At 35.6% G+C, this 20,718-nt stretch overlaps 1 protein-coding gene across 6 annotated transcripts in view; it reads left to right on the top strand.

Moving 5' to 3' along the window:
• The window catches only part of TENT2 (terminal nucleotidyltransferase 2), a 90,301-nt gene that overhangs the window by 6,406 nt on the left and 63,177 nt on the right, over window positions 1-20,718 (top strand). For 5 of the 6 annotated variants that reach the window (XM_073234705.1, XM_037000012.2, XM_037000004.2 and 2 more), the window contains 2 exons: window positions 15-104; window positions 8,591-8,828. In XM_073234705.1, coding sequence (XP_073090806.1) covers window positions 15-104; window positions 8,591-8,828 — 328 coding nt within the window. Of the gene's footprint in view, window positions 1-14; window positions 105-8,590; window positions 8,829-20,718 lie in introns of those variants that run through there. The other variant, XM_037000024.2, reaches the window with a different exon arrangement.

The raw sequence follows: 20,718 nt of genomic DNA, 5'->3' as shown, positions 1-20,718 counted from the left end.
TTTGTTTTTGGTAGCTTGTCTAGAGCTGTGTCATTACAGCAGTTGACATATGGAAATGTCAGTCAAACACAGACCTCAACTTCTCCATTATTTCGAGGAAGGAAGTAAGTACTTATTTTATTAGGTTATAAATTATTTATTTAGTAAGTATTTAATAATTTTAAAAGGAAAATTTTTCATTTGTGAAAACTATGTAACAGTGTATCTTGTATTAAAATTGTATGGACACTGCCCTAAATTTGTTTACTGGGACCTGTGTCCTATCACAGGATTTTAAAACGTCTATGAATTTAAAACATTTTGGGGACACTTTTGTTAATTTGTTGTTCCCACCATTATAAGTTTTAGATGGAATGAAGCTATATTTCTTCAGAAAACTACTTTTAATTGAGATTTTTAACTAAGTTGGATAGCTTTCTGTATTTGCAAGGGCTACCATAACAGAGTACAACAGACTGAGTGGCTTAAACAACAAATTTATTTTCTCACAATTCTGGAAGCTAGAAGTTTAAGATAAAGAGTAGGCAGGTTTGGTTTCTTCTGAGGCCTCCCTCCTTGGCTTTTAGATGGCTGCTCTCTCTCTGTGTCCTCACATGGTCATCCCTCTGTCTTGGGTCTTCTGTGTCCTGATCTCATCTTCTAAGGATACTAGTTTTACTGGATTTGGGCCCATCCCGATGGCCCCATTTTAACTTAATTCTTCTTGGTGACTTACTTTGTAGTCACATTTTGAGGTACTGGGAGTTCGAGCTTAACCATATGAATTTTAAAGGGAAGCAATTAAGTACAAAGTACCTTCTTTCTAATAAAGTTTGCTATTTGACTTATCTAAATCTTAATACAGGTAAGGTTCCATGATAAATACTTTTAGAGTGAAAATTTCTGCATGACATAAAGCTTTCTATAGAGAAGTCAGAAGCCAAATAATTTTAACCAATTTAATTAAAATAAATTTATGTATTACAAAGTATAATAGAACTTCAGAGGTGATTAGTAAAATAAGATGGCAATATTTGCAGGATGTTACTATTTAAAGCCTATATAAACATTCCATAACTTTTTTTTGTTTTTTTTTTGTTTTTTTTTATGCTTTAATCTTATATCCAGAACCTTTTATGGAAGGGCAGAGGCACCAGGCACTGGGAAGTGCTGCCTGGGTAGAAGGAGAAATTTTTTTGTTTTTTTTGAGAGGTCATCTCTCATATTTATTGATCAAATGGTTGTTAACAACTATAAAATTCTGTATACGGGAGTCAATGCTCAATGCACAATCATTAATCCACCTCAAGCCTAATTCTCGTCAGTCTCCAATCTTCTGAAGCATAATGAACAAGTTCTTACATGGTGAATGAATTCTTACATAGTGAATAAGTTCTTACATGGTGAACAGTACAAGGGCAATCATCACAGAAACTTTCAGTTTTGATCACGCATTATGAACTATAAATAATCAGGTCAAATATGAATATTCGTTTGATTTTTATACTTGATTTATATGTGGATCCCACATTTCTCCCTTTATTATTATTATTATTATTATTTTTAATAAAATGCTGAAGTGGTAGGTAGATGCAAGATAAAGGTAGAAAACATAGTTTAGTGTTGTAAGAGAGCAATTGTAGATGATCAGGTGTGTGCCTGTAGACTATGTGTTAATCCGAGCTAGACAAGGGCAATAAAATATCCACGGATGCAGATTTCTCTCAAAACATGGGGGGGTGAGGTTCTAAACTTCACCACTGTTGATCCCCAATTTCTCACCTGATGGCCCCCCTGCGACTGTGCCTGTCTTAGGTTGTTCCTCCCTTGAGGAATCTTACCCGTCTCTGGCTAAGCAGTCATCTTCTGGGGCCATACAGGGAGAATGTAAAGTTGGTAAGTGAGAGAGAAGCCATATTGTTTGAAAAGGTTAGCTTTTTACTTCTTTGCAGATTTATGCCCTGTGGCTTCTATGCCCAGCATTTGTCTTGAGGTATCTTTACCACTTGGAGGAATTATGATACTCGGTAAATTGGATATGAGGCACGAATTCTATTTAAGGGTTGTAATTAGGAAGGAAGAAGAAATGCTATAGAGGTAGCAGATGGAAGAAAACATGGGAGGATTGATTATTTCTTTGACATATCTTCTTGTAGAGTAACTTAAGCATGTATAGGTTTTAAACTACTAACTAAATTGCGCACACACATTAACATAATAGGAATACAGTTACATAAACAAAGCAGATCTATAATTACCAGCAATCTCCAGTGAAGCCAAGAAAACCATTTAGGCACCCTAGGCATTTGTGAAAATTAGTCTATGATATGATGGATATTGTCCAACTGTACTTGAACAGTCTGAGAGAAATCAGACAAATTAAAGCAACCCATTTCTGGGAACTGTTCACATCCCATATATTCTTTTTACCATAAATAGTCTGTGGTCGTAAGATTTTGGAGTGCTACAACTTGCACTTCTCCTAATTCCTGGTTGAGTTCTAACAGTATAGATCCAGTCAAATTTGTTGTTTTACTGTATGCACAGGCCAGCTTAGATATCTCCTTCTTCATTCCAATGGCAAGTCCAGGAAACGGTGGGATGGATGCAGCTACAACTGCACCATCGCCTGGATCTTTGTTGATGTTTTTTGATGATCATCTTCTGGTATGAGTCTTCCAGAGAGTGCTGATGTTGGAAGTTCCTCTTCATATCGTATCTTAGTTCATTTTCTGGGTAGCCAAAATAGGCTTTGATCTTCTGTACAAAAACAAACAGACCCTTTGCCCACACTTTGATATGCCCTTTATACCATTGTGTAGAACTCTTTGGAGGTCACCACACAGGAACTGCTTTTTTTTTTTTTTTTATTAAGAGAAAGGAATATTATCAGAAAAGTGTACCTCCATAGCCGATCATCTGACATCCTTTAAGTGATCAAAATTAAGGATATTTAAAGCATGCGTTAATCTTTGATTTACCGTTAGTTTTATCCTATCAAGGAGTAATCCCCCTTATCTTTCTTTCTTTCTTTTTTTTTTTTAATCTTTAATCTACACTTACCTGAAGAATACTATGTTTACTAGGCTCTCCCCTATACCAGGTCCCCCCTATAAACCACATTACAGTCACTGTCCATCAGCATAGCAAAATGTTGTAGAATCACTACTTGTCCTCTCTGTGTTGTACAGCCCTCCCCTTTCTCCTCCCCACCATGCATGCTAATCTTAATACCCCCTTTCTTCTCCCCCCCCCTTATCCCTCCCTGCCCATCCATCCTCCCCAGTCCCTTTCCCTTTGGTACCTGTTAGTCCATTTGTGGGTTCTGTAATTCCGCTGCTGTTTTGTTCCTTCAGTTTTTCCTTTGTTCTTATACTCCTCACATGAGTGAAATCATTTGGTATTTCTCTTTCTCCGCTTGGCTTATTTCACTGAGCATAATACTCTCCAGCTCCATCCATGTTGCTGCAAATGGTAGGATTTTCCCTCTTCTTATGGCTGAGTAGTATTCCATTGTGTATATGTACCACATCTTCTTTATCCATTCATCTACCGATGGACATTTAGGTTGCTTCCAATTCTTGGCTATTGTAAATAGTGCTGCGATAAACATAGGGGTGCATCTGTCTTTCTCAAACTTGATTGCTGCGTTCTTAGGGTAAATTCCTAGGAGTGGAATTCCTGGGTCAAATGGTAGGTCTGTTTTGAGCATTTTGATGAACCTCCATACTGCTTTCCACAATGGCTGAACTAATTTACATTCCCACCAGCAGTGTACGAGGTTTCCCCTTTCTCCACAGCCTCGCCAACATTTGTTGTTGTTTGTCTTTTGGATGGCAGCCATCCTTACTGGTGTGAGGTGATACCTCATTGTAGTTTTAATTTGCATTTCTCTGATAATTAGCGATGTGGAGCATCTTTTCATGTGTCTGTTGGCCATCTGTATTTCTTTTTTAGAGAACTGTCTGTTCAGTTCCTCTGCCCATTTTTTATTTTTTTATTTTTATTTTTATTTTATTTTATTTTTTTTTGAGAGGGCATCTCTCATGTTTATTGATCAAATGGTTGTTAACAACAATAAAATTCAGTATAGGGGGGTCAATGCTCAATGTACAATCAATCCATCTCAAGCCTAATTCTCGTCAGTCTCCAATCTTCTGAAGCATAATGAACAAGTTGTTACATGGTGAACGAATTCTTACATAGTGAATAAATTCTTACATGGTAAACAGTACAAGGGCATTCATCACAGAAACTTTCGGTTTTGATCATGCATTATGACCTATAAACAATCAGGTCAAATATGAATATTCGTTTGATTTTTGTACTTGATTTATATGTGGATCCCACATTTCTCCTATTATTATTATTATTTTTATTTTTAATAAAATGCTGAAGTGGTTGGTAGATGCAAGATAAAGGTAGAAAACATAGTTTAGTGCTGTAAGAGGGCAAATGTAGATGATCAGATGATCAGGTGTGTGCCTATGGACTAAGTATTAATCCAGGCTAGACAAGGGCAGCAAGACATCCACGGATGCAGAAGATTTCTCTCAAAGCAGGGGGGGTGAGGTTCTGAGCCTCACCTCTGTTGATCCCCAAATTCTCACCTGATGGCCCCCCTGCGACTGTGCCTGTCTTAGGTTGTTCCTCCCTTGAGGAATCTTACCGTCTCTGGCTAACCAGTCATCTTCCGGGGCCATACAGGGAAATGTAAAGTTGGTAAGTGAGAGAGAAGCCATATTGTTTGCAAAGGTTAGCTTTTTACTTCTTTGCAGATTTATGCCCTGTGGCTTCTATGCCCAGCACTTGTCTCGAGGTATCTTTACCACCTGGAGGAATTATGATACTCGGTAAATTCGATATGAGGCACGAATTCTATTTAAGGGTTGTAATTAGGAAGGAAGAAGAAAAGCTATAGATGTAGCATATGAAGGAAACATGGGAGGATTGATTATTTCTTTGACATATCTTCTTGTAGAGTACCTTAAGTATGTATAGGTTTTAAACTACTAACTAATTTGCACACACATTAACATAATAGGAATACGGTGACATAAACAAAGCAAATCTATAATTACCATCCATCTCCAGTGAAGCCAAGAAAACCATTTAGGCACCCTAGGCATTTGTGAAAATTTATCTATGTTATGATGGATATTGTCCAACTGTACTTCAACCATCAGACAAATTAAAGCAGCCCATTTCTGGGATCTGTTCACATCCCATATGTTCTTTTAACCATAGATAGTCTATAGTCATGAGATTTTGGAGTGCTACAATTTGCACCCCTCCCAACTCCTGGTTGAGTTCCAACAGTACCGATCCGGTCAAATTCGTTGTCTCACTGTATGCACATGCCAGCCTAGACATCTCCCTCCTCCTTCTTATGGCAAGTCCAGGAGATGGTGGGCTGGATGCAGCCACAACCACAGCATCGTCCGGATACCTGTGGAGGCTTTTTGATGATCATCCCCCAGCACAAGTCCTCCAGAGAGTGCTGATGCCGGAAGCTCCTCCTCATATCGTATCTTAGTTCATTTTCTGGGTATCCAAGCTAGGCCTTGATCTTCTGCATAGAAACAAACAGACCCTTTGCCCACACTTTGACATGCCCTCTATACCACTGTGCAGAACTCATTGGAGGTCAGCACACAGTAACTGCTTTTTTTTTTTTTTTTTTAATTAAGAGAAAGGAATATTATCAGAAGAGTACCTCCATAGCTGATCATCTGACACCCTTTAAGTGATCAACATTAAGGATATTTAAAGCATGTGTTGATCTTTGATTTACCAATAGTTTTATCCTGTCAAGGAGTAATCCCCCTTTTCTTTCTTTCTTTCTTTTTTTTTTTTTTAATTTTTAATCTACACTTACATGAAGAATACTATGTTTACTATGCTCTCCCCTATATCAGGTCCCCCCTAACAACCACATTACGGTTACTGTCCATCAGCTTAGCAAAATGTTGTAGAGTCACTACTTGTCCTCTCTGTGTTGTGCAGCCCACCCTCTCCTTTCTCCCTCCCCCCATGCATGCTAATCTTAATACCCCCCTTCTTCTTCCCCCCCCATCCCTCCCTGCCCACCCATCCTCCCCAGTTCCTTTCCCTTTGGTACCTGTTAGTCCATTTTTGGGTTCTGTAATTCCGCTGCTGTTTTGTTCCTTCAGTTTTTCCTTTGTTCCTATACTCCTCAGATGAGTGAAATCATTTGGTATTTCTCTTTCTCCGCTTGGCTTATTTCACTGAGCATAATACTCTCCAGCTCCATCCATGTTGCTTCAAATGGTTGGATTTTTCCACTTCTTATGGCTGAGTAGTATTCCATTGTGTATATGTACCACATCTTCTTTATCCATTCATCTACCGATGGACATTTAGGTTGCTTCCAATTCTTGGCTATTGTAAATAGTGCTGCGATAAACATAGGGGTGCATCTGTCTTTCTCAAACTTGATTGCTGCGTTCTTAGGGTAAATTCCTAGGAGTGGAATTCCTGGGTCAAATGGTAGGTCTGTTTTGAGCATTTTGATGAACCTCCATACTGCTTCCCACAATGGTTGAACTAATTTACATTCCCACCAGCAGTGTAGGAGGGTTCCCCTTTCTCCACAGCCTCGCCAACATTTGTTGTTGTTTGTCTTTTGGATGGCAGCTATCCTTACTGGTGTGAGGTGATACTTCATTGTAGTTTTAATTTGCATTTCTCTGATAATTAGCGATGTGGAGCATCTTTTCATGTGTCTCTTGGCCATCTGTATTTCTTTTTTAGAGAACTGTCTGTTCAGTTCCTCTGCCCATTTTTTAATTGGGTTGTTTGTTTTTTGTTTGTTGAGGTGTGTGAGCTCTTTATATATTCTGGACGTCAAGCCTTTATCGGATGTGTCATTTTCAAATATATTCTCCCTTACTGTAGGGTTCCTTTTTGTTCTATTGATGGTGTCTTTCGCTGTACAGAAGCTTTTCAGCTTAATGTAGTCCCTCTTGCTCATTTTTGCTGTTGTTTTCCTTGCCCAGGGAGATATTTTTAAACATTCCATAACTTTTATGTGTAATTAAATGTAACAGTATTTAAGAATTACTGATCACTCACTGTGTAGTAGACATTGTTCTAAGGACTTGAATGATTTAAGTTTCACAGTACTTTATATTGTTAGCCTATCCTTATGTTAGCCTATCCTTATGTTAAGGAGAAAGCTGAAGCACACAGATATTAAGCAACTAGTATTCAGGTAGAAGTGGCATAGCTGGGACTTAAACCCAGATGGTCTCGCAGTAGATCCTATGCTTAGAAACACTATGAGTTCTTCAAAATTGTCATGGTGGAAGGCTATATATGATTCAAGTATTGACTTTATTTAGATTTTTATTTTCTAGAAATTGCCTTAGTAACCAATATATGAATCATTAGTGAAAATAAATTCCATTAGTTCATAGTTAACATGTATTTTTAAAATTAGAATTGGCATTTTCAATAGATATTCATCACATAAAGCTCTAAATTACTTGTATGTTTAAAAAAGTATTAAGTATACTCATATGTTTCTAGTACTACACACTTTTATGTATGAGTAGGAGTTCCAGTTATTTTGTGGGTCTGTCAAGGAGAGGAATTGGCATACTCCCAAAAGAGTTTCATAATAAAAAACTTCAAGTAGCTACGCATGACTCATTATATTTTAGAGCTTAAAAGGAATTATACTATTTCCTATGGCATAAAGTATTATGTATGTGAACCACTTAATATATCAATGAAGTAAATATCTTTTTTCCAACAAATAACTTCTTGTTAACAAATTTTCCCTTGCCCTTTTATTTTTAAAAATTTTAAGCCTCTAGAAAAATTTAAATAGTATAGTGAAAACCTGTATGCTATTTATCTAGATTTATCAATTAAAATTTTGCTGCATCTGTTTTTTTTCTGCTTCTTTCTCTCCCTACCCCGCATTTTTTTCTGGCTCATATGAAAGTTATTGACATCATTTCACTTTACTCCAGAGTACATCAGTGCATTCCACTTAAGAACAAGGGTGCTGTCCTATATAACCAAAATATATTGGTCATGCTCAAGAAATGTAACATTTAATACAGTACTGTCCCCTGAAATGCAGTTTATTTTAGAATTCCCTTAGTTGTCCAATGTCTTTATAGCCTCTTTAAAAAGTAAGTTTCTCTTAGTTTGGTCTTTCCTACTGATGAAGCAGAATATTGGTGGACTTAAAGAGCCTTTTTATTTTAAATATATACCACTCAGTTTACTTAAGTTTATCCTCCTTATGTTAGATTTTTGGCCTTTTTATTTATTGTTAGTTTTTTTATAGATAGAAATTTTCCTACATTTTGAGGTGAAACATTAGAGTAGTTCAAATTCAGGTGACTAGCCCTAATGAATATTTATGTAATTTGTTTTTTTATATGCATTATTATAACACATTTTTCCTAAGGCATCTCTTGTACTGAAAATCAATATTTTAAGATTTACATAAAGCTAATGTGGCCTTGCTGAGAAAGTCAGTATTGTCATCTGCCGTTTACATTTTTTAAATTGTTTTCTATTTGCTGTCAGAAAATTATATCTTTAATCACTGAGGTATATTGCTTGTTTTCAGGAGATTAAGTGATGAAAAAAATCTTCCTCTTCACGGTAAACGGCCACGTTTCTATTCACCTCACCAAGAGCCAACTGTAGTTAACCACATAGTGCCTTTATCAGGTGAAAGAAGATACTCAATGCCGCCATTGTTTAATACGCCCTATGTACCAGATATAGTCAGATGTACTCCACCTTCTCAAGAAATACCATTTTTAGAACCTAGAGAAATCACACTGCCTGAGGCCAAAGATAAGGTAATAATAATGTTGATTTTAGTTTTATCTTTTGGGAAGTTAATATAAATAATGATTAAAAGTATCAGAAATAGCTAATGTCTTGGATTGTGTAGAACATGTCTTTTTTGCATTGTTTGAAATACTATTCAACACAGGTTTTCTGTCCAACTTTTGATTTTTTGGTTTTAGTTAACTTTTCTTTTATTAGAAGTGCAGCTTTCATATCAGGAAATCAAAAATTTTCTCTAATTGATAAAAGCCTAAAACGTTTGATTTCTTAGTTTAGAGAACTATTACTCATTAGTATAGAAAAACAAGTTTTCATATAGATACCATAAATAATAAATTGTTAAAAAACATTTTCTTTTGGAATATTTGTACTTGTTGTGAGGTTTTTGAATGTCAAAAATAGAGAATCTAGGAATTATTGAGGAAGTAATATATTCAAAGTGATATGATCAGGAAAGAAAGATTTACAGAAACATAATTGGTAAAAACCATTTCAAATTAATGAAATGAAATATGTAATAATTCTTGGAAAATGACATTATCAGCATTGGGGAACAATGAGTTATTTAACACCAGTATTAGCATCTCTCTTCCCCTTCCTCCATAGTTAGTGAAACAAAAAAATTATAGGTATTTTAGAATAGTTTATAATGTAAATATTTGCATCCACTTGGCTCGTTTATGATTTATATTTGCTGTTTTGCATTTTCAAAGTTGCCCCACTCTTGAGAAATATGACATCTGTAGGCTAAGCCCCTGTCAATTGCCAATTGATTATTTTATCTCTATGGATTTGCCTATTCTGGACATTTTTTATAAATGGAATCATACAGAGTGTGGGCTTGGATTTTTCACTTAGCATGTTTTCAAGGTTCATCTGTGTCATAGCATGTATCAGCTCTTTATTTTTTAGAGCTGAATAATATTCCATTGTATAAATAATACCATATTTGTTTACACATTTCTCACTTTCGGACTGTCCATTTTTTGACTCTTCTGAATAATACTGCTATGAAAAATCTGTGTGCAAGTTTTTGTGTGGACATGTTTGCATTTCTTTGGGTGAATACCTAGAACTGAAATTTGCTTGGTTATGTGGTAATTGTGTGTGTAACTTTTTGAGGACCTGCCTGAGTGTTTTCTAAAGTGGCTCTACCATTTTACATTCCCACCAACAGTGTATGGGTATTCCAATTTCTCCACATCCTTATCAGCACTTCTTGTTGTCTGTTTTTTTGATTATAGCCATCCTGTTGTGTATGAAATGGTATCTCATTGTGATTTTGATTTTCATTTCCCTAATTAATTATGTTGATAATCTTTTCCTGTGTGTTGGCCATTTATGTATCTTTTTTGGACGACTGTCTATTCAGATCCTTTGCCTGATTTTAATTGGATTATTTTTTAATTGTTTAGTTTTAAGAGTTCTGTACATATTCTGAATTCTAGGCCTTATCATATATATGATTTGCAAATATATTCTCTCTGTTCAGTAGTTTGTCTTTTTACTTTCTTGATGGTATCCTTTGAAGCACAAAAGCTCTTCATTTTGAAGCAGTCCAGTTTATTCCGTGGTTGCTTGAGCTTTTGGTGATGTAGCTAAGAAACCATTGCCTAATCCAAGGTCATAAAGATTAATGCCTGTGTGTTATTCTAAGAGCTTTATAATTTTAGCTTTTAGATTTAGATCTTCTGTCCATTTTGAGTTAATTTCTTATATATAATGTAAAGTAAGGGTCCAACATCATTCTCTTGCTGTTAGTCTTGTTGTCCCAGCACTCACATATTTAAAAACAACTGTCATTCTTTTTTAACTATGAAGTAGGAAAAGCAATTACATGCAACCAGTGGGAGGGAGGATGAAGCAAAGTAAACTGGAAAAAGAGTAACTTGAGATGTTTTAGTACCATTTCCCCCTCCCTCCCTTTTTCTCCTTTGTTTGCTTTTTTATTTTAAAGAAACTCTTGTAATGCTATAATATAAGAACCTGTGGTATAAATCAAATCAATTTGAATGAATGTATAAGAATCTTTTACTGTGTGTCAGTTTTTAATATATGTTGGTAGGTAGCCTCATTTTATATGGAAATTATTTTGCATAAGTATTGAAGCTCTGTGTTTTTGCTTGTATTTGTATTAGCACTAAATAACTTAGTTCAGCATATATGGACTAGGTATATGTTGAGTCTCAGTAAATTTAATAATAATTCACATTAGTCAGTATATGTCATTTAGTAAAGTATGGTTCCAAATCAGTAACTCCTTATTTTCTTTGTAGTAGAGAAAAAGATTCTCTTCAATCTTAGTTTTGGAATAACCATTTATCTAGGAGGGATTAAGATATATTTTGTTGTTGAACCAATTTCTTTGAATGTTACTCTCTACTTGACTAGTTGTGGGAGAAAGAAGGTAAGGGAGTAGTTCTTTGTTCATTCTTTAAGTGAACACTTTGAAAACTAATGTTTACTGATGTCTCTTCTCTTCTAGGTATTCTACATATGCTATGTCATTTAGTCTTTTCAACAACCCATGACATGGATATTATCCTAATTTTACTGAGGCTCAGAAAGCTAAATAACTTGCTCAAGGTCACGGCTAGTAAGTGACACAACCCAAGATTTGACCCTTGTCTCTAATGATGTAAAGAGGAGGAACTTAAGATGTTTAAAATCAAGGATAGGGAGATACCATTCTTAGAAATAACTGTAATACCAGGTAATCTGTGACAATAATAGCTAATTTTTATTGAGAGTCTTTCTTTGCCACCACTGTACACAACAGTTTGTACAGTTTATCTTTGCTACAGTGTGAAGTGAATGAGAGGTTCAGTGCACAATAAAAGTGGAATATTGGTTTGGGGCTTAAATGCACAGAATTCCATTGAAGGTCTTTGAGTAGAGAAATAACAATCAGATTTGCATTTTCGGGAAGATAGTTCTTGCAGTGTAATGGAGTTTGGTTTGGATTTAGGAAGGCCTGAAATATGGATGACTAACCTGCAAGATACTAAATTCATTCAGATGAGAGGTGCTGAAGCTTTCAGTTACTACAGATAGTAGTGGAAAAGGTGTGAGAGACCATGCATAAGGAAAATTGATTGAATGTTTGGAGTGATTGAGTATAGAGGAGAGTGGGAGAGAGGGACATCAATAATTCAGTTGATTCTGGACTACTAACAGAGATAAGGAACCTAGATTTTGGGTGTATAAGCTAATTTAGGAACTAGTCAAGAGCAATCTGGAACTGAAGGAGAATATGCTATATAACATTTGTGCTCTTGAAAACCTAATGTTCTGTAAGTTGCACACTGAGAATATAGGGCTATGGGAAGACAGGGTTAAAGCAGTCTACTCAAAACTGCAATAATTTTGTAACAAGAGCGCAATGAAGAATAATAATTGATATCTTGGGAAATAACTTGGATAGACCAGGTAGGCAGCTAGCATGGCTGGATGCTGCGGCAGAGGATGTTAAAAATATGCAAAATAGAGATCAGATGTTGGCTTGCAGTGGGCATTGAGACAGGGCAGTTCAAAGTGGAGCTCTGAGTCAGTGAGGCTGCTATTTATTAAGGTAGACACAGAAGGAAATACACCAGCAGAGAGCTATGTGGGGCTGTAGGTCTGCTTTATTGAAAGGGAATCCTCAATGCAGACACTTATTTTCAGTTGCGTAAGATCTGTAAGGACTTCTGCCTGTGCAGCAGCCAAACCGAGGACTTTTTTTCTTAATTGTAAAGGTTGTAATTCCACAATTTCAGCTCCATGTACAAATCACTCAACTGACACATTAAATTGATACCATTTCCCTATTTACCAGTGGTCTGTAAGCTAATTGGTATTGTAGAAAAACATGTTGTAGCTGAACTGGCAGTATATATTTCAGAAGCAAGGGCAGAGCCAGAGAGATGAATCATGATGTCACCTCGATTAAAAGTGATAATAGAAACGTCTGAAGTAGATTAGATTCTGTATTTAGTACTGAACAGATATTTGTGGTGCTATGTGCTACAATGTTGTGCTAAACATACAGGGTCTCTTCACCTGTGTACATACAGTATATGAAGGGAAAGCCATTAAAAAAATAATCATGCATTAGCACACATAGTGTAGAGGGGGTGACGGGGAAGGTAGTACAGTACAGAGAAGACAAGTACTGACTACAGCATCGTACTACGCTGATGGACAGTGACTGACGGCCGTGGGGTGTGTGGCGGGGGGACTTGATAATATGGGTGAATGTAATAACCACAGTGTTGCTCATGTGAAACCTTTATAAGATTGTATATCAATGATACCTTAATTTAAAAAATGTTAAAAAAAATCACGCACATCACAGTTTTATTTATATATTTACAATTAAAATTGCTATGAAGGAGAATTGAAGAGTGATAAGAGAATGTATCTGAGGTCTCATGCATGATTTAGGGAAAGTAATGTTTGACCTGAGATCTGAAGGATGAGTGGGAGTAACTAGTGAAAGAGTTGGGGTGGGGGGCGTGGAGAGAATGCTTCAGAGAGAAGAAACAACAGTTTTGAAGTTCCTAATGTAAAAAGGAGCATGGAGTATGAAGTTCAGAGGTTTAGATGACCTAGTCTAACCTATCACCAAATCATATCAATTCCACTGCTCGAATATAGCTTTAAATTCACCAGTTTCTCTATCTTAACTACCAGTACTTCTTAATTCAAGGCACCTTTTCACCTAGAGAATACTACAATAACATCTATATCCACTTGTTCAACTTCATACAATAAAGTCAGATTAATTTTAACTCCTCCCTTTTCTCTGCTTAAAAAATCTCTGAAGAGCTTACTGCTGTTAATAGGCAGAAGACCAAAATGACATACAAGTACTCCTCTTCCCATTTCTCTTAACCACACTTCAGCCATTCCCCCCTAATCAAACTCTAGCCACCTTGGCCTCTTTTCAGTTCTTTGGATCCAAGACTGATTGAAATAGGTTGGGGAAAGAATGGGAAAACAGAAATGGAAATAAAGAGTATTAATAATTGTTTTGGGAAGTTTGGCTTTGAAGGGGAGGAGCTAAAGGTGGAAATGGAACAAAGCAGTTTTTTTTTTCTTTAAGGTGGGAGAAACTTTAGCTACATATAAATATTTATGAAAAAGATTCAATGGAGAGAGAAAGAAGTGACTATTCGAGAAAGAACAAAGCAGTCATGAATAAAGTTTTTAAAAGGTAGAGAGGGTATGAGTTTTGCCTAAAGGTGGAGTGTTTGGCTTTGGGTATAAGAAAAGCTTTTTAGAACTGGAGGATTGGAGGAGAGGATAGGTATAGGTTTGTACATATGAAATGGAGACATCAGTGGAGTTGAGGAGCTTCTTCCTGTTTTCTTTTTGAATTACTGTGCAAGGCCATCTGTTTAGGGTGGAGAACATGTAGTGGGATGAACAGGTTTGAGAATAATGGAGAAGGGTTGAAATAACGTTGACTGAGTGCAGAAATCAAACTGACCAGAGAAACAAGAGTGGAGGTTTGAAACAGTATTTGCTGGGTAATACAGAGGGCTCACTTAAGTTGGGTAATAATAAATTTATTAGTACTAATAGTAAATCAGCTGATACAGTCAACATAAGGAAAAGATTTTGTTAGAAGTGTTAATTACTTTGAAACTCATATTCTGTGTTTTGCAACCTTAAAAAATGATATCCTCTGAGTTTAAATTTTTTTCTCCATTTAAAAATCTTTCATCTGTTTTTCAAGCTGCTGTCTTAGACCTCTGTAAGTCAAAAACCTGAGTTCCTTTACTGAACTATTATTTCACTCTAGCTTTTAAGTGAATATATGGTTACTAGAACAAAAAAGAGGCTGTAGAGGAATCTGAGTTAACCAAGCTTCTGAATTCTCTTATAACTGTTCTTTGGAAATTCTGGTTAGTTTGAAGATACTGTGTGAATTGAAGTAATTTATTTGAATTTTGAGTTGAGATAAGGTTAGGCTAAGGTTTTCTTGGTACTGATAAAATAACAGATGATTATGAATTATTAGAGATATCTTGTGTAGTGTTTAATTTTGGAAAGGTGCAAATTTCATGGAGCCTCTTGGCATTCTTGGAGGAACAGTTTGGGGACAGTTATCATACAGAGCTCTCAGAGTCTCTATCTTAAACATTTTTTTCCATAAATTTCAATATCCCCCTTTATTTAGAAACAGAACAAATTCAAAAGGGGGATAAATTAAAATATTTGTAAAGCATTAGCTCACTGATTTTCAGATAGACTGTGTGTCGCCCCATCTTCTACCAGTCTTTTGCAGCTTTATCAAGATGAGTGACAAAAATTGTATATATTTAAGGTATACAATCCGATGTTTTGATACATGTATACATTGTGAAATGATTGTCATAGTCAAGCTAATTAACATATCCTTTACCTCACATATTTTTTTGTGGTAAGAACACTTGAGAGATACTCCTAGCAAATTTCAAGTGTACATTACATTGTTATTAACTATAGTCACCATACTGTACATTATGTCTCCAGAACTTACTCATCTTATTACTGAAAGTTTGTAACCTGACCAACATCTCTTCATGCGCACTCCCTCCAGCCCCAGTTAACCACCATTCTGCTTGGTGCTATGAATTTGACTTTTTTAGATTCCACATATAAGAGAGATAATGCAGTATTTGTCTTTCTTTATCTAACTTATTTCACTTAACATAATGTCTTCTAGGTTCACTCTTGCAAATGGCAGAATTACCTTCTTTTTAGGCCAAATAACAGCCCATTATATATATATATATATATATCCCATTTTATATGTATTTATAGATAAATAAATCATATTATAGTTATATTTTTAAGTTTTTGAGGAATCTTTATACTGTTTTCCAATATGGTTGTACCAACTTACATTCCTACCCATAGTGTATAAAGGTTCCCTTTTCTCTATATCCCTGCTAACACTTGTTATCTTCTGACATTTCTTTTTTGAGAGGGCATCTCTCATATTTATTGATCAAATGGTTGTTAACAACAATAAAATTCTGTATAGCGGAGTCAGTGCTCAATGCACAATCATTAATCCACCCCAAGCCTAATTTTCATCAGTCTCCAATCTTCTGAAGCATAACGAACAAGTTCTTACATGGTGAACAAATTCTTACATAGTGAATAAGTTCTTACATGGTGATCAGTACAAGGGCAGTCATCACAGAAACTTTCAGTTTTGATCAGGCATTATGAAGTATAAACAATCAGGTCAAATATGAATATTCGTTTGATTTTTATACTTGATTTATATGTGGATTCCACATTTCTCCCTTTATTATTATTATTATTATTATTTTTAATAAAATGCTGAATAAAGGTAGAAAACATAGTTTAGTGTTGTAGGAGAGCAAATGTAGATGATCAGGTGTGTGCCTGTAAACTATGTGTTAATCCAAGCTAGACAAGAGCAATAAAATATCCACGGATGCAGAAGATTTCTCTCAAAACAGGGGGGGTGAGGTTCTAAGCCTCACCTCTGTTGATCCCCAATTTCTCACCTGATGACCCCCCTGTGACTGTGCCTGTCTTAGGTTGTTCCTCCCTTGAGGAATCTTACCCATCTCTGGCTAAGCAGTCATCTTCTGGGGCCATACAGGAGAATGTAAAGTTGGTAAGTGAGAGAGAAGCCATATTGTTTGCAAAGGTTAGCTTTTTACTTCTTTGCAGATTTATGCCCTGTGGCTTCTATGCCCAGCATTTGTCTTGAGGTATCTTTACCACTTGGAGGAATTACGATACTTGGTAAATTCGATATGAGGCACGAATTCTATTTAAGAGTTGTAATTAGGAAGGAAGAAGAAAAGCTATAGAAGTAGCAGGCGGAAGAAAACGTGGGAAGATTGTTTCTTTGACGTATCTTCTTGTAGAGTAACTTAAGCATGTATAGGTTTTAAACTACTAATTAAATTGCACACACATTAACATAATAGGAATACAGTTACATAACCAAAGCAGATCTATAATTACCAGCCATCTCTAGTGAAACCAAGAAAACCAGTTAGGCATCCTTGGCATTTGTGAAAATTTATCTATGATACGATGGATATTGTACAACTGTACTTGAACAGTCTGAGAGAAATCAGACAAATTTAAACAACCCATTCCTGGGAACTGTTCACATCCCATATGTTCTTTTAACAGTAGATAGTCTGTAGTCGTAAGATTTTGGAGTGCTACAACTTGCACTTCTCCTAATTCTTGGTTGAGTTCAAACAGTATAGATCCAGTCAAATTTGTTGTTTTACTGTATGCACAGGCCAGCTTAGATATCTCCTTCTTCATTCCCATGGCAAGTCCAGGAACCGGTGGGATGAATGCAGCTACATCTGTAGCAGCGCCTGGATCTTTGTTGATGTTTTTTGATGATCATCTTCTGGTATGGGTCTTCCAGAGAGTGCTGATGTTGGAAGTTCTTCTTCATATTGTATCTTAGTTCATTTGACGTTTGGATAATAGCCTTTTAATAAGTGTGATCAGTAATGTTGAACATCTTTTCATCTATCTGTTGGTCATTTGTATGTCTTCTTTGGAAAAATGTCTGTTCAAGTCCTTGGCCACTTGTAAATCAGGTTATTTATTTTTTTGCTGTTGGGTTGTATGAGTTTCTTAAATATTTTGGATATTAACCCTTTTTTGGATATATGAATTTCAGATATTTCCTCCCATTCTATAGGTTGGTTTTTCATTTTGTTTATTTTTTCTTTTGATGTGCAGAAACTTTCTAATTTGATACAGTCCCACTTACTGATTTTTGCTTTTGTGGCTTTTGTTTTTGGTGTCAAATCCAGTAATCATTGCCCAGACCAATGTCAAGAAGCTTTTCCCCTATGTTTTCTAAAAGGAGTTTTATAGTTTCAGCTCTTACATTTAACTATTTAATCCATTTTGAGTTGATTTTTGTGTATGGTGTAAGTGTACAATTTCATTCTTTTTGCATCAGGATATTCTGATCAGTTTTCCCAATTTTATTGAAGACTATCCTTTACCCACTGTGTAGTCATTATTCATTAACTGTGTATGTGTGGTTTTATTTTTGGGCACTCTGTTACATTCATTGGCCTTTATTATGTCTGTGTTTATGCAGGTATGTACTGTTTTGATTACTATAGATAATTAAGTAATATGTTTTGAAATCAGGAAGTGTAATGCTTCCAGCTTTGTTTCGCTCAAGATTACTGTAGCTATCCTGGGTTCTTAGTTATTCTATATGCATTTTAGGATTGCTTTTTCCATTTCTGCCATGGGAATTTTGATAGGGAATGCATCAAATCTGTAGATTGTGTTGGGTACTATGAATATTTTACCAGTTTTATTTCTTCCAATCCATGAACATGGAGTATCTTTCCATTCATTTGTCATCTTCTATTTCCTTCATCAGTGTTTTATAGTATTCAATGTATAGATCTTTTACTCCCTTGGTTAAATTTATTCTTATGGCTCTTTTTTTTAAGGGAAGTATCATATATACAATCTTATATTGGTTTCAAATGTAAAACAAATGGTTCAGCAGTAACCCATAGTAAATCCTCACCCCTTCTAGTTACTATCTGTCAATGCAGAAACATGTTACAGAATCATTTACTATGTTCTCCATGCTGTACCATCCCCATGACCAACTTATATTATAATTACAAATTATTGTGCCCCTTTATGCCCCTCATCCTCCCCACCAATCCACACCAACCCCTCCCTGTTGGTAACCACCAGTTCCTTCTCAGTGTCTGTGAGTCTACTGCTATTTTGTTCCTTCTGTTTTGCTTTGTTTTTTATACTCTAAAAATGAATGAAATCATTCAGTATTTGTCTTTCTCCACCTGACTTATTTCACTGAGCATAATACCCTCTAGATCCATCCATGTTGTTGCAAATAGCAGGATTTCCTTTTTTTTAATGGCTGAATAATATTCCATTGTGTATATGTACCACATCTTTATCCATTCATCTACTGATGGACACTTTTTGCCTCTGTATCTTGGCTGTTGTAAATAATGTGGCCATAAATATACGGATGCATTTGTCTTTTTGAATCAGGGATTTTGTTTTCTTTGGTAAATTCCCAGAAATGAAATTGCTGGGTAAAATGTTATTTCTATTTTTATTTTTTTGAGGAACCTCCATACTGCTTTCCACAATGATTGCTCCAGTTTACATTCTTACCAACAGTTTAGGAGGGTTCCCATTTCTCCACATTCTTGCCAACATTTGTTATTTCTTGTCTTTCGGATAGTGGCCATTCTAACTGGTGTGAGGTAATATCTCATTGTAGTTTTGATTTGCATTTCCCTGATGATTAGTGGTATGAAGCATCTTTTCATGTGTCTGTTGACCATTTGTCTTCTTTGGAGAAATGTCTCTTCAGGTTCTTTGCCTATTTTTTAATTGGGTTATTTGGTTTTTTTTTTGTTAACCCCTTACCAGTTTGAGTCATTTACAAATATATTCTCCCATACTGTAAGATGCCTTTTTGCACTGCTGATGGTGTCCTTTGCTGTACAGAAGCTTCTTAGTTTGATGTAGAACCACTTGTTCATTTTTTATTTTGCTTCCCTTGCCTGAGGAGATGTGTTTGGGAAAAAGTTGCTCATACTTACGTATAAGAGATTTTTGCCTATGTTTCTTTCTAAGAGTTTTATGGTTTCATGACTTACATTCAGATCTTTGATCTATTTCGAGTTTAATTTTGTGTAGAGTTAGACAATAATCCATTTTCAATTCTCTTTAATGTAGCTGTCCAGTTTTGCCAACACCAGTTGTTGAAGAGGCTGTCTTTTCCCCATTTTATATTCATGGCTCCTTTATCATATATTAATTGACCATATATGCATGGGTTTATATATGGGCTCTATTCTGTTCCATTAATCTATGGGTCTGTTCTTGTGCCAGTACCAAATTGTTTTGATTACTGTAGCATTGTAGTAGAGCTAAAAGCCTAAGGCCCCCAGCTTTCTTCTTCTTTCTCAGTATTGCTTTGGCTATTTGGGGTCTTTTGTGGTTCCAATTTTTAAAAAATTCCATATGAATTTTAGAACTATTTGTTCTAGTTCATTGAAAAATGCTATTGGTATTTTGATAGGGATTGCATTGAATCTATAAATTGCTTTGGGCAGAAAGGGCATTTTGACAAAATATATTAATTCTTCCTATCCATGAGCACAGGATAGTGTTCCATTTATTGGTATCTTCTTTAATTTCTTAATGAGTGTTTTATTCAGAGTATAGGTCTTTCACCTACTTGGTTAGGTTTATTCCTAGCTATTTTATTCTTTTTAATGCAGTCATAAATAGAGTTGTTTTCCTGATTTCTCTTTCTGCTATTTCATTTTTAGTACATAGAAATGCAACAGATTTCTGTATATTAATTTTGTATCCTGCAACTTTGCTGAATTCAGTTATTAGTTCTGGTAATTTTTTGGTGGAGTCTTCAGGGTTTTCTATGAATAATAGTTACATCATCTGCAAACAAAGACAGTTTAACTTCTTCCTTACCAATCTGGATGCCTTTTATCTCTTTGTTTTGTCTGATTGCTGTGGCTAGAACCTCCAGTACTGTGTTGAATAAATGTAGTGAGAGTGGACATCCTTGTCTTGTTCCCTGTCTTAGAGGAAAAACTTTCAGCTTTTTGCTGTTGAGGATGTTGGCTGTGGGTTTGTTGTACATGGCCTTTATTATGTTGAGGTTTGTATCCTCTATACCCATTTTGTTGAGAGTTTTTATCATGAATGGATGTTGAATTTTGTCAAATATTTTCTCAGCATCTATTGAGATGATTATGTGGTTTTTATCCTTACTTTTGTTAATGTGGCATATGACATTGATTGATTTATGACTATTGTACCATCCTTTCATCCCTGAAAGAAATCCCACTTGTTTGTGATGGATGATCC

This window comes from Manis javanica, chromosome 1 (genome assembly GCF_040802235.1).
Source record: "Manis javanica isolate MJ-LG chromosome 1, MJ_LKY, whole genome shotgun sequence".
Classification (NCBI taxonomy): Eukaryota; Metazoa; Chordata; class Mammalia; order Pholidota; family Manidae; genus Manis; species Manis javanica.
The sequence above is the reverse complement of the archived record's forward strand: the minus strand, read 5'-3'. Positions and strand labels throughout refer to the sequence as shown.